The 12,792-nt window shown below is 43.9% G+C and overlaps 1 protein-coding gene across 1 annotated transcript in view; it reads left to right on the forward strand.

Moving 5' to 3' along the window:
* Cnga2 (cyclic nucleotide gated channel alpha 2) overlaps positions 1-6,627 on the forward strand; it is an 18,051-nt gene extending 11,424 nt beyond the window's left edge. The window contains exons 3-7 of the mRNA XM_021188201.1: positions 378-473; positions 1,316-1,486; positions 2,540-2,647; positions 4,160-4,266; positions 4,544-6,627. Coding sequence (XP_021043860.1) covers positions 378-473; positions 1,316-1,486; positions 2,540-2,647; positions 4,160-4,266; positions 4,544-5,943 — 1,882 coding nt within the window. The 3' untranslated portion in view covers positions 5,944-6,627. The remainder of the gene's footprint in view (positions 1-377; positions 474-1,315; positions 1,487-2,539; positions 2,648-4,159; positions 4,267-4,543) is intronic.
* The last annotated feature ends 6,165 nt before the right edge of the window (positions 6,628-12,792 follow it).

Genomic DNA, 12,792 nt, shown 5'->3' on the forward strand with positions numbered 1-12,792 from the left:
TTCTTTTCTTTTCTTTTCTTTTCTTTCCTTCCTTCCTTCCTTCCTTCCTTCCTTCCTTCCTTCCTTCCTTCCTTCCTTCCTTTCTTCCTTCCACTTCCTATCCCACTTTCTCTATTTCTTTAGGTAGTACCTCAGGGTCTTGTATTTAATAGGAAATCACTCTAATCCTGCACTGCATTCTCAGCTCATATTTGGTGAGTCCATCAATAACACATAGTCCATACTACCTCCTTGGAGCTCTGACTTGCAGTGACAAAGTAAGCTACATTGGCCGGAGTGTTTCTTCAAAAGGGACTATGAGATGTTTAGGCATGTTCTAAGAGGAAAGACAACTCATACTGATAGAACTTGTGTCAATTATGTGCCTTTTTCTGCAGACCACATTCTGTGGCAGCTGATGATGACACTTCTTCAGAACTGCAAAGATTGGCAGAGATGGATACCCCACGGAGGGGAAGGGGTGGCTTCCGAAGGTAAGTCATCCACTTAAACTGACCTGCTACCTCTTCTGTTCTTGGGACCTGTCAAATGGATACTAGGCCCTCCTCTTAGCTGCACTAGACTTTTTAATAAGATTGTAGAGCAGTGGTTATCAATTTTCAGGTCAAAACCTCTTGGGGTGGGTTGAAAGACCCTTTCACAGGGCTTACATATCAGATACCCTGCATATCAGATATTTACATTAAAATTCATAACAGTAGCAAAATTACAGTTATGAAGAAGCAATGAAAATAATTGGGGTTCACCACAACCTGAAGAACTGTATTAAAGGGTCTCGGTATTAGGAAGGTTGAGAACCACTGATCTAGATGCTCTTCCAAGGCAAGCTGAGAGTAGGAAGGCGAGGCTTCCCTTCATATTTGGCTGCCTCAGCACTAGGAAGAGGGTATGCTTTACAGCAGAAGGACATATATTTAGGGTCTCAATGGAGTAGGCCTTGTAAGGAAATTAGGAAGCCTGGGACAGGCTTTGTACTGGCCTGTCCTGATTCTTTACAATCTCTGTCTTGCCTTGAAGATCTCCTGTTTGTGCTTCACAGTGAACTGAAAAGTCACATTACACAGGAAATCTTTGGAAGGCCATCCTCCCCCACAGGATATACTTGAGATCATGCTTAAATCCTAATACTTGCCCACAATGCTGGCCTCTTTCCAGATCTTACCATACAGGAAATAGTGGCCCGGTCTATTTCCCTCTTTTCTTTTCTCCCTCAACAGGCAGTGAGCACTCTTAGGTCTTGTTTAAACAGCACTGCTGTTTGTTTGTTTGTTTGTTTGTTTGTTTGTTTTGGCACAGACTCCTTTCTTCCCTCTAGGATTGTCCGCCTGGTGGGGATCATCAGAGACTGGGCCAACAAGAATTTCCGTGAGGAGGAACCAAGACCTGACTCCTTTCTAGAGCGTTTCCGTGGGCCTGAGCTCCAGACTGTGACAACCCATCAGGGGGATGGCAAAGGCGACAAGGACGGCGAGGGAAAGGGCACCAAGTATATCTAGATAGCCTTTGGAGGTTGTGGGGGGGCTCCAAAGGCTTCCACACCTGCTGTGGGAGATTGTAACCATTATCAGGGGCAGTACAGGGCTGTGCCAAGCTCTGTGATAGTAGATAAAGATGACCTCCTGTTTCTTTTTACTCGGAGTATTTCCATTGTCCTCACCCGAGGTCTCCGCAACAGCAGTGATCTCCTTACTGTGGGAAAATGAAATATATTTTCTCACCATAGTTATTCACTTGTTAGATATTCTTTTGCTGCCTATGGAGTGAATTTGGGCAGAAGAGGTGCCCAGCCAGGGGCATACCACCTCAGTCCTAGCTTCAGAAGTCAGTACATGATGATCAAGCAGGGAGGCATAGTCAGAAAGTACTATTGAAGTCATGCTCATTTCAGCTCCACCATGGTCACAAAAGCAGGTTTTTGAACAGACTTATGTGGAAGCCAGGGGCATGAAACTCGGGTGATTAAGAAATGGCAGTGGGAGATGGGGAAGTAAAATGTAGAATTGGAGGACCTGATGTTTGAAGAATAAATAGATGATAATGGATGTCTGGCCAACATTCACCATCTCTGGTTAGTGGAGGGAAAATGTTCTTGCCAAGTTAAGATGAATCATCTGGGAAAGTGATTTGGAGGCTGAAAGCCAGAAAACAGAAAGGGAGGATGGGAGGGAAGCACATACAGATCACTAGCCCAGAGTTTCTCTCTTTTTTTCTAAAGGGACTCTGTGAACAGGCTTAAAGCTCCTTTACCATCCTGAGGTACATACTCCTTAGACCCCTGAAAGCATATCTGTGCTGAAAGGTCTGTCCTTGATATGTTTTCTGGGCAAGGCCCTTTCAGAGGACAGGGGAGGCAATGAAACTTCCAATGATCAGAATGGATCAGAGGCCTGGTATTTGGCTGTGGGTTGCAATAAAAGGAAACCTTAAGACAACATACTCCTCAATCCACATATCGTCTTAATTTATTGATGTTTTGGAGAATTTTGGCTTCTGAAACCTTGAGTTCTAGCAACCTAGTGACCTCTATTTGTCTCTTCAGAAAGAAATTTGAACTGTTTGTTTTGGACCCAGCCGGGGACTGGTATTACCGTTGGTTGTTTGTCATTGCCATGCCTGTCCTTTACAACTGGTGCCTGCTGGTGGCCAGGTGAGCATGGAGGGACCTGGGTGGGAGTGATCACAGAAACACAGTCCATAGGAAGTGGGATTAACATCACAGCAATCTCACCTCTAGACAGGGAGTATACAATAACCAAGTACTCTTTCTAAAGTTTCTGATTCTTTCTGAATTCTCTTTTATCTATTCTGTTAGCCCAGTGCTTCCCATTAGTCACTATGCCATTAAGTCTTCATGTTGCTTCTCTACCTGGTACTTTAGTGTAATATTCAGCTACCTTTTCATGCACGTCAGTACAGTACTTGGCAAAGCCATCCTCCTCTAATCTCTGGAAAAGCTACAGTAGTCTTGCTTCTATGCCTTGCAGGTACACTTAACTCTTACAGTACATATGCCACACTTGCCACAAGCAGGATCCCGCTATACTACTCTTTCTTCTAAAACCATTTAATAGCTCCCAATTGTTCACATGATAGAGCTCTAAGGTTAATCTTCAAGGCTGACTGAACTTGGACTGAACTTGAACAGTCCACATAGAACTGTATGCTATGGCAGTCCTTGACTGGGCAAGGGTTACCTGCATACTTACTATGTTTTGTGCTCTGTGCTGGGTTAATGTGAAAAGCAGGACAGGCATAATTTCTGCTTTTTCAGTGTTCTCAGCTAGACTGAATGTAAACATGCAACAAAAGAAATGAGCAACCAGGGACTCAGGTAGTAAGTTAGTAGAGAATTACAATGGTTCTATCAGAGACTTTAGCTGAGAGCTTGGTGGGAGGTATTAATTTGTCCAAATATGTGAAGTTGGCAGAAAGAGCATTCTGGGCTAAAGGAATAACAGGAGAGAGGCCCCTATCTCTCAGTGGCCCAGTACAGCTGAAGGTTGTGGTCCAGTTTGTTCTGCACATTGTGTGAGGGTTTGGTTCTAAATGTGACCATCCTCCCTTTGGACTAGTACATAATCAAATCTCTTCCTTCCTCTGTCCCCTCCCTAGTCCCTTCCCTAGGTTCTACCCACTCATTGACCGGTTTTGCCAGTTCTTCATACAAGGCTCCTGTAGCCTCTAAACCTTTTCTAGTCTCATCACCTCTATCTTAAACTCCACTCCTGTCTATAGTCTCATCCTGCCAGGGTTTGATGATGTGTTCAGTAGGAATCTATTGAAGGAATGAATAAAGAAGCCATTCAGCTGTTCTTCTAATGCCTGATTTTGTTATTCAACTTATACCACTGATGGCTTTCATTCTGGGTCCTTGAACCAGGCATGTGGCATATAGTCATGACTAAGATGTGTTCTGTTTCTGGATATCAGTCAAGAGCACATGGATGATGAACAATGGTCACTGATAATATACATGTAGTGATGTCTACTTAGTAATAAGAGTTGAGGTAGAAGTCACTAGTCATTGTCACTAGGCCAACTGTGGCTCACCCATGTCCCTACCTCATGAAGTTCTCCCTACAGACATGGGTATACAGGTTAGGACCACTAGGGGGTCTTACCAGGGTCTGTTAATGAAGCCAGTCCTGTCCTCCTCCAGAGCCTGCTTCAGTGATCTACAGAGAAACTATTTTGTGGTATGGCTGGTGCTGGACTACTTCTCAGACACTGTCTATATTGCAGACCTCATCATTCGGCTGCGCACAGGTGAGTACCTGGGATGCACAGGCAGCATCTGGACTCCCAAGTTCAAAGAACTGAATCAAAGAAGGTAGACCTCTGCTAGGATCCTCTTTAAATCTTATTGCTTCACATACTTATGGAGGTTAAACCTGGCAGTGGTTTCTTAGGGTTCTTCTGATTTTTCTTGATATGTGGTTTTTGGGAAGGAAGTCTAAGTGAACAGTTTGTTCCTTGTTGAGAATTATCTTGTGAGACATAGGATTGAGGATAAAAGTGACATGTTGGCTTATATCTCTATCAGGCTTCCTAGAACAGGGGCTCCTGGTCAAAGACCCCAAGAAATTGCGAGACAACTATATCCACACTTTGCAGTTCAAATTGGATGTGGCTTCTATCATCCCCACTGACCTCATTTATTTTGCTGTGGGTATCCACAGCCCTGAGGTGCGCTTTAATCGTCTGTTACACTTTGCCCGTATGTTTGAGTTCTTTGACCGCACTGAGACACGCACCAGCTACCCCAACATCTTCCGAATCAGCAACCTGGTCCTCTACATCTTGGTCATCATACACTGGAATGCTTGTATTTATTATGCTATCTCTAAGTCCATTGGCTTTGGGGTTGACACCTGGGTTTACCCCAACATTACTGACCCTGAATATGGCTACCTGGCTAGGGAGTACATTTACTGCCTTTACTGGTCCACACTGACCCTCACCACCATTGGAGAGACACCACCCCCTGTAAAGGATGAGGAGTACCTATTTGTAATCTTTGACTTCCTGATTGGTGTCCTCATCTTTGCCACTATTGTGGGAAATGTGGGCTCCATGATCTCCAACATGAATGCCACACGAGCAGAGTTCCAAGCCAAGATTGATGCTGTCAAACACTACATGCAGTTCCGAAAGGTCAGCAAAGACATGGAAGCCAAGGTCATCAAATGGTTTGACTACTTGTGGACCAATAAGAAGACAGTAGATGAACGAGAAGTCCTCAAGAACCTGCCAGCAAAGCTTAGGGCAGAGATAGCCATTAATGTTCATTTGTCCACTCTGAAGAAAGTGCGCATATTCCAGGATTGTGAAGCTGGCCTGCTGGTAGAACTGGTACTGAAGCTTCGTCCTCAGGTCTTTAGTCCTGGAGATTATATTTGCCGTAAGGGGGACATTGGCAAGGAAATGTACATCATCAAGGAGGGCAAATTGGCAGTGGTAGCTGATGATGGTGTGACTCAGTATGCCTTGCTCTCAGCTGGGAGCTGCTTTGGTGAGATTAGTATCCTTAACATTAAGGGTAGCAAAATGGGCAATCGGCGCACTGCCAATATCCGTAGTCTGGGCTATTCAGATCTCTTCTGCTTGTCCAAGGATGACCTTATGGAAGCTGTGACTGAGTATCCTGATGCCAAGAAAGTCCTAGAAGAACGGGGTAGGGAGATCCTAATGAAGGAAGGTCTACTGGATGAGAATGAAGTGGCAACTAGTATGGAAGTAGATGTTCAGGAGAAGCTGGAGCAGCTGGAGACAAACATGGAGACCTTGTACACTCGTTTTGCCCGCCTGCTGGCTGAGTACACTGGAGCCCAGCAGAAGCTCAAACAGCGCATCACAGTGCTGGAGACCAAGATGAAACAGAACCAGGAGGATGATTACCTATCAGATGGGATAAACACCCCTGAGCCAGCTGCTGCTGAATAGCCATAGGTTCCTATCCAGGCTTGCTTTGACCCCAGGAGTTAGAAGTGCTGTATAGAACTTTACATTTACACACATTATGCTCATGTCCCTCCGAACTCCCGAAGACTTGCTGAGGCTTAAGGTTTTGGCTACATCTTGGAGTCCCCCTCCAAGTCCAGCTAACAGCCAAGCTTGTGGATAATGGAGATAATGTGGGTTGAATTTCTAAGAGCGTGACCTCCAAAGTCTGACAAGGAATCAGAGAATAGCTAAATTGTCCTTCCTGGGGCTTTTCTGGGACTAGATAACTCTGAAGAACACTGTGCACTACAATGCCTCCTTTTAGCTTCTTTATATCGAGTCACTCCCTACTGCATTCTGCCCCAAATACCTTTTTAATGTGTTCTCTGAACAACCTGTTTCCATGCACTTATACACATTTAAGAATTGGCTGCAGACACTGGGCCCCGTACCCTGCCTCCCAAGGCATGCAAGGTCTGTGAGGGGAGTGGTAGGGTGGGTTTGAGTGTTGGTGCTCAGGGTCATACTTCCTTGTCAGACAATGTCACTCTGAGAAGGAGGTGGCTGGCAGCTTGGGCCATCACACCTTTATGCACACAAGTTCTGAAGAGTTTGTGAAGGCTACTGCTGTGTGAGATACTGTGAATTAGAGGCACTTAAAAGTTAATAAATTCCTTTCAGCTACTTGTGGTTATTGCTCAACTCTCTTTCCTCACATTTCCTTCCCCTCACCCAAGAGTTTCCCCACTGGCATGTATCTAGGCATCTTTCTCTGCTCACCCGAGCCTCACTGCTCTTTTAGGACTCATGCCTGAATCCAAATCTTTGTAGAAAATCCTTTTACCTACACCCGCTCCCCCATTAGACAGCTTCACATTCCCTAAGTTCCCACAATTCTCAGAGTACCCCCTTTCCTGGTTCTTATATTGTGTGTCCAGTTTTGATAGACTTGGTTGCCCCTCCAGACTGTGGGCTCCTTTCCTGTTTTAGCTGCAGCTTTGGTGACATGTGTTCCACAGAGGAGGCATTCGATGTTTATTTGTCTAGAGAGTAAGGGAATGCTCAAGTGAATGAATATGGAAAAGAAGGAATACAAGTGACATAAAATCATATGCTTCCACCTGCAAGCAGTCACATCCACAGAAAAATACTGACCTGATTCCTGTTCAGGCATGCTACTACTCACTCACCCACTTCCCATAGGAAAATCATATGTGAAATTTATCATCTAATCAACCATCAGACCTTTCTCATATTGAGAAACTCAGTATCTATTAAATAACTCCCTATTCCACCCACCCAGTTCATGACAATAGGAATTGGATTTTCTACAAATGTGGCTGCCATAGGAATATCATAAATGGGATCCTGTAGCATTCATTCTGTGTCACCTTACTTCACATAGTATCATTAAAATGCATCCATGTTGCATCACAAGCTATATTTTCTTTCCTTTTCAAAGGGCAAATAATATTTTAGTGCATGGATATGACATGCTTTAATCATTCAGCCAGCAACTGAGGAGTATTCAGTTTCTGCCTATGAATTGGCTATTGAAATACTGCTATAAACATGGATATGCAAATATCCTGGGATCCTGTTTTTAGTTCTTTGGGAGACACACATTTCTTGAAGTGGAATTGTTGGGTCCTATGGTTTCTTTTATTTTTAGGAACTTCCACACTGTTTTGTTCAATTTTATTTTTTTCCATATCCTTGCCAACGTTTACTTTCAGGTTTTGGATATGAGCCCTCCTCTTGGGTGTGAGACAGTTCTTTATTTTGGATTTGACTTTCCTTTCTCTTATGACTTATGGATCTGTGCATTTTCACATGTTTGTTGGCTATTTGTATGTCTTCTTTGGAAAAATATCTTTTCAAATTCTTTGGCCACTCTCAAGTCATCAGATTGTAAGTGCTATTTATGTACTATAAATATCTTTACCACATTTGCAAATATATTTCCTATCTTTCAACTTGCCTTCTCACTCCCTTGACTGTATCTTTTAATGTATGGTTTTTAAATTCTCTTACCTTTGCTTCTTTTAAATTCAATGTAGTTTCTTTTCTCATCCCCTGGCTTACAGTAAAAAGCCTTAGCGAGAGGGAGTTTCACCCAGAGGGATCTGTAACATCACACAGACTCAAGTCTTGGGCTTAAGGTGGTAACAGTAGGGAGTTAGCACTGGTGATGGGTCACTGCTTTGGATGTACTTGGCTTCTCTATTGTGCTATTATGCTGGAAAAAAGACTGTAAGCCTTTCAGCTTAAGAGAGGCCCAGCCAATAGGGAGAGAAGCCCCTGGATCTGAAGCCTTGATGCTTGTTGCTAAGGCTGCACTGAATTAATTTTTGCAAACACTGGAACCTGCACAAGACATTATTCTTGCATGCTTAGAAGAACACTAGTGCCAGAAACAGGTGGATGACTATATTGAAAATGCTTACCTTCCTATCAGCAAGAAAGTGGTAGTTTCTCTATGGAGTCTGGTTTACCTTCGACCAAGCCTCAGAGCTGCTTGCTTGCTTTGACAAAGCAGGGCTCTCTAGGTTTAAAAACACAGACTTTAAGGCTCAGCTTCCCCTTTCCCAGATATCCTTGTATTTCATCTTCCACAACATTTTTCTGTGCATTAAACATCTGTGTTCCCTTAATCTTGAGTGAGGTGTGTGTGTGTGTGTGTGTGTGTGTGTGTGTGTGTCTTGTTTTTGTGAGTCTGTTTGGGACATGGCACAGACATCCGGTGAGCCTTTGGACATCAGCCTAGTCAGACAGTGTCTATTTCTGACCAAGCCCCATCCACCCCCTTTCCTCTGTTCTCTCAGCAAGATCGTGACTCTCTGCTGCTTGTTGCTGGCCACCACCCCCGCCTCTTTCTGTAACTGGCTGTAGTGTAAGAGCTGAAATACATTTTCTATTGTGTGCTATGTTTATTCAGTACAACCTGATGTTCTCTGCTCTTAGTTTACAAATATTTAAATTGGAATGGTTTTATTATCTTCTGAAAATATCCACTGAAGATAATTTGTCCCACTTATGCATGAACATCAATTTTCTTTTGTATTGGTGACCTATAGAAAACAAAAGCCCCTGCTGTTCCCCACTTCTCCCCTTTCTGTCTGACCCTTGTTGGTTACTGCTTCTCTTACAGACAGCCACTCCCATCCTGGATCAGGCAGAGCTCCAGCCTAAGCAGCATTAATCTATCTGTTTCATAGCTCGAAGCTGAAAGATGGGACACTTGTCACATCCTTTTTTGGAGGGAGATCAATGTAGAGGGATCTCCCCACTGTTTTGTCTAGTAACAAGGAAGTCGCACCCAACCACCAGAGGGCGAACTGACATCAGGAAAATGGGGTGGGTTATTATTGTGTTTTACAGTCCCTTTATAGCACACAAACATACAGATACCCCTTTTACAGCACACACACAGAGACACAAACAAACACACACACAGACACACACATCACACATAGACCCACACCACACACCAACCAGGCCTGCTTTAGCAGTTAGGTGACACATTTAGGGCTTCACACGGCTGTTGGCTAAGTCTCTTTTCCATGACTTCTACAACTTCTACTCCACTTGTCCTGGCCTAAGCTACTATCAGGTCTCTAAAGAGATGTGTGGCTTTTGACCTTGTCCTTCACAGTCCATTAGTTATAAGAAAATTATATTCTGTCACTTTACTTAAAATATCCCAGTGTGTTTTTATTATTCTGATGATAAACCTCAAACTCATGGCCCCAGTGCCATCATCCTAAAAGATATGGCTCTGCTAGGATCTCTGACCCTGCTGAATCCTTTTTACAAACTACTTATTTCCACCCCAGGCTTCTAGTCTCCTTTTGATTTCTCACACACACCAAGTGTCTTTCTCCTCTATAGCCTCACACTTGATCGGTCTCTATCTCTGTCTCTCAGTGTGTGTGTGTGTGTGTGTGTGTGTGTGTGTGTGTCCTAGAGATCTTGTCAAGACTAGCTCTTTTGTCTTTAGAACTCTACAGGCTCCTTTGGAGATCAACCTTGAAAAGATTCCACGCTGCTCTGCATTACCATCCTGTTTGACTTTCCTTTTAAGAACTTAGCACAATCTTCATATCAGCACCCCAAGATAGGTATTTTGTTGTTTTCCTATTACATCTGCAGCATCTATGGCAGCCATTGGAATATTAGTATTCTCTAACTGGAAATGCTGGTAGTCTTAAGGTAGTGGCTTCTTCTGCTCTCTCCATTGAGTTAGACCCTACACCCTCAGCCTCATTTTCCCTGCCTGTTCTTAGTCCTGGGTATACTTTATCCACACATAACTCATGGACATTTCATTGCCTATCCCAGAACTCTTTTATAAGAAACTCAGCTTCATATTTCTTGACTACAATCTTTCCCTGAAATATTCTTCTCTTTCTTTAAGGTCACCTCTTAAAGTCACATTCTCCCTGAATCTTCCTTTTATCTTTTAGAAGTAGATGTACATTCCTCTCACTAGTGCTCATGGGTATTGTTGGTTTTCTTTCCTTTTCTTCTTTAAGGAAAGATTTCTGGGAGTTTCATACTGTCTGTGTGTAGTCTATTTTATTATGTATTGTGGTGTGTGTGTGTGTATTATATTGTGTATGTATTATATTGTGTGTATTGTGATGTGTGTGTATTGTGGTGTGTGTGGTATGTGTGTGGTGTGTGTGTGGTGTGTGTGTTGTTAATTATTCTCTGGAGGGTTCTGCTAATGGCAGAGTTCTTCAACAAGATCAAGGAGCTGGGATAAGCAGGGTTGGGATGCCATCTGGTCCCAGCAGGAGGAATGGCGTGCCATGCTGTCCATGGGTTCACTTGTAGGTCACTTTTCCTCTGAAAGAGACTGAGCTGCCAGATAGTAAGTGATTTTGCTTCTCTGTGAGTTGCCCCTGGAAGGACAATCTAGCCATATTTTTTAGCACTTTCATAGTAGCTCAAGGTGGAGAGTGTTCTAAGAGAGTCTAAGAATGCTACTATTTTGTTCTGTGGACAGAATTACTCGTTTCTGAGAACCTTATACTGGTCTTAAAAGATGCAGGTTGGCAACACCAGACAGAGTGTCAGACCAGTAAGCCAACTGAGCAAAGATGTTGGAGCAAAAGGACAAGGGTCCCTGTTTGTGGTGGAGCCCATGAATGCTGGTGGGAGGGGTAGAGCATGAATTGAATTCTTCTTGGGCTTCACAGATCCAAAAATTATCTTTTGCTTCCCTGGTTGACCTGAACAAAGTGATTTGTCTTTTGGACTCAGAGTTTCTCAGGGCCCTTTGCAGCCCTTCTGGAGTCAGGAAGAGAATCTATCTGTCTTTTCTTGTATCCTCGTATCACATTGTTGAAGTGATAACTTCCAGCAAGGCCTTTGGAGTTGCCAGTTTCTGTGGATCAATGTTTTTAATTAGATGGGTTTTCTTGTTTCTCCTTTATTGGATTGAGTAAGCAAATTAAATTGAGCAATTTGTTGTTAGGCCATTTAAGTGCCAACTTGATTTCATAACCTGGTCTTGTGCCACATACAAATCCTTCCAACTTTCCCTGGAATGATGGAACCAGACAGCAGCTAGAGGAATAGGTATCCTGTGGATGTTGAGGATCAAGTCCATAGGACTTGACCCAGCTCTCCTTTGTGGTCAAGGCATATGATTAAGCTTTAGGGCCAGAGTTGGATGAGAACAGTAGTGAGATGCTACTAATCAGAAGTTTGATTGCCTTTTGGCATGGCCTCTATTTCCCTGTTTAGTGTGTAGCCCTCTTGAGACTCTGGAATTTGGTAGCACTCAGGCTACTGGTTTGTTGGGTACTGAAATACAGATCTTGAGAGGTCAAGCCATGTGGAGTGAGCATGTTGCTTGAATAGAGCCAAAACCCACCTTGGTCCTGCAACTAGCTGACTACACTACCACACAGTTTACCAAAGGTCTAGAAAGCTATCCTTTATGCTGTTCTGTTTCTGGCCGCAGAGTATACTGGGGGCGCTCTAGCGCCACAAGTAGAGTGTGCCACACCGATTTCAAGCACTTGCCAGCTCTCCAGATCCTGGGAGCCCTTCTGCACGACCTGGATTTCACTGAGGGGGCTTCATTAAGACCCTTAGTTATCGATGCATTTGGGAAGAACAGATGCAAGCACAAGGTGTAGCAGGAAGAAGTTTTCCAAATGTTGGCTTTGAATCTCCCTATTCCAGTGTCTCCCGTGGTAGAGTTTTGTTCCTTGTCCCCTCCTCCTCTATCCTCTCACTACTGGGATCTCTGGCCACAAATGCTAGCAGCACAAGGCCATGCTGTAACAATGTTTGTGACAAGTCGTTCCCTTTCTTGTCCTAGAACACAGAGGACTTGTTTAGCTGTGGACATTTTGCCTCTCTGATCTATTCTGGAAAGGGATACAGGTGGATGTGCTCTGAGAAAGGGTAGGGTTAGCGTCTGGTGTTGGAAGAGTAGAATTGGAGACTCTAGTCCATATTCCAGGCTCCTGGGATGCAAGAGTGAGAAGGCGGGTCTGCAGACAGGCTGCCAGGACCTGTTGAATTTAGAGAGGTAGTGACAAGATGTGACATACATACAGGGACAATGGCTGGAGGGCTCCTGCAAGGGCTGGGGACAGGCATTAGGACCATAGGACTTGGTAAATAACATTAACAAGGCGAGAATGTAAGCAGGCAAATTGGGAATGCAGACAGAGATGTGTGTCTGCACTAGCTGTCTGCCTCTGAGTCACCGCTGCAGATCGATTTTAGCTCTGAGCACTAGGATATGCAATGTGCTTCAAAATTGCTGCTGGGTTGGAGCCCCTCCTTGAAAAGAGGAACAAGCTCTGGGCACAGCATCAGTGGCCC

The sequence above is a fragment of the Mus pahari genome, chromosome X (genome assembly GCF_900095145.1).
Source record: "Mus pahari chromosome X, PAHARI_EIJ_v1.1, whole genome shotgun sequence".
Lineage (NCBI taxonomy): Eukaryota > Metazoa > Chordata > Mammalia > Rodentia > Muridae > Mus > Mus pahari.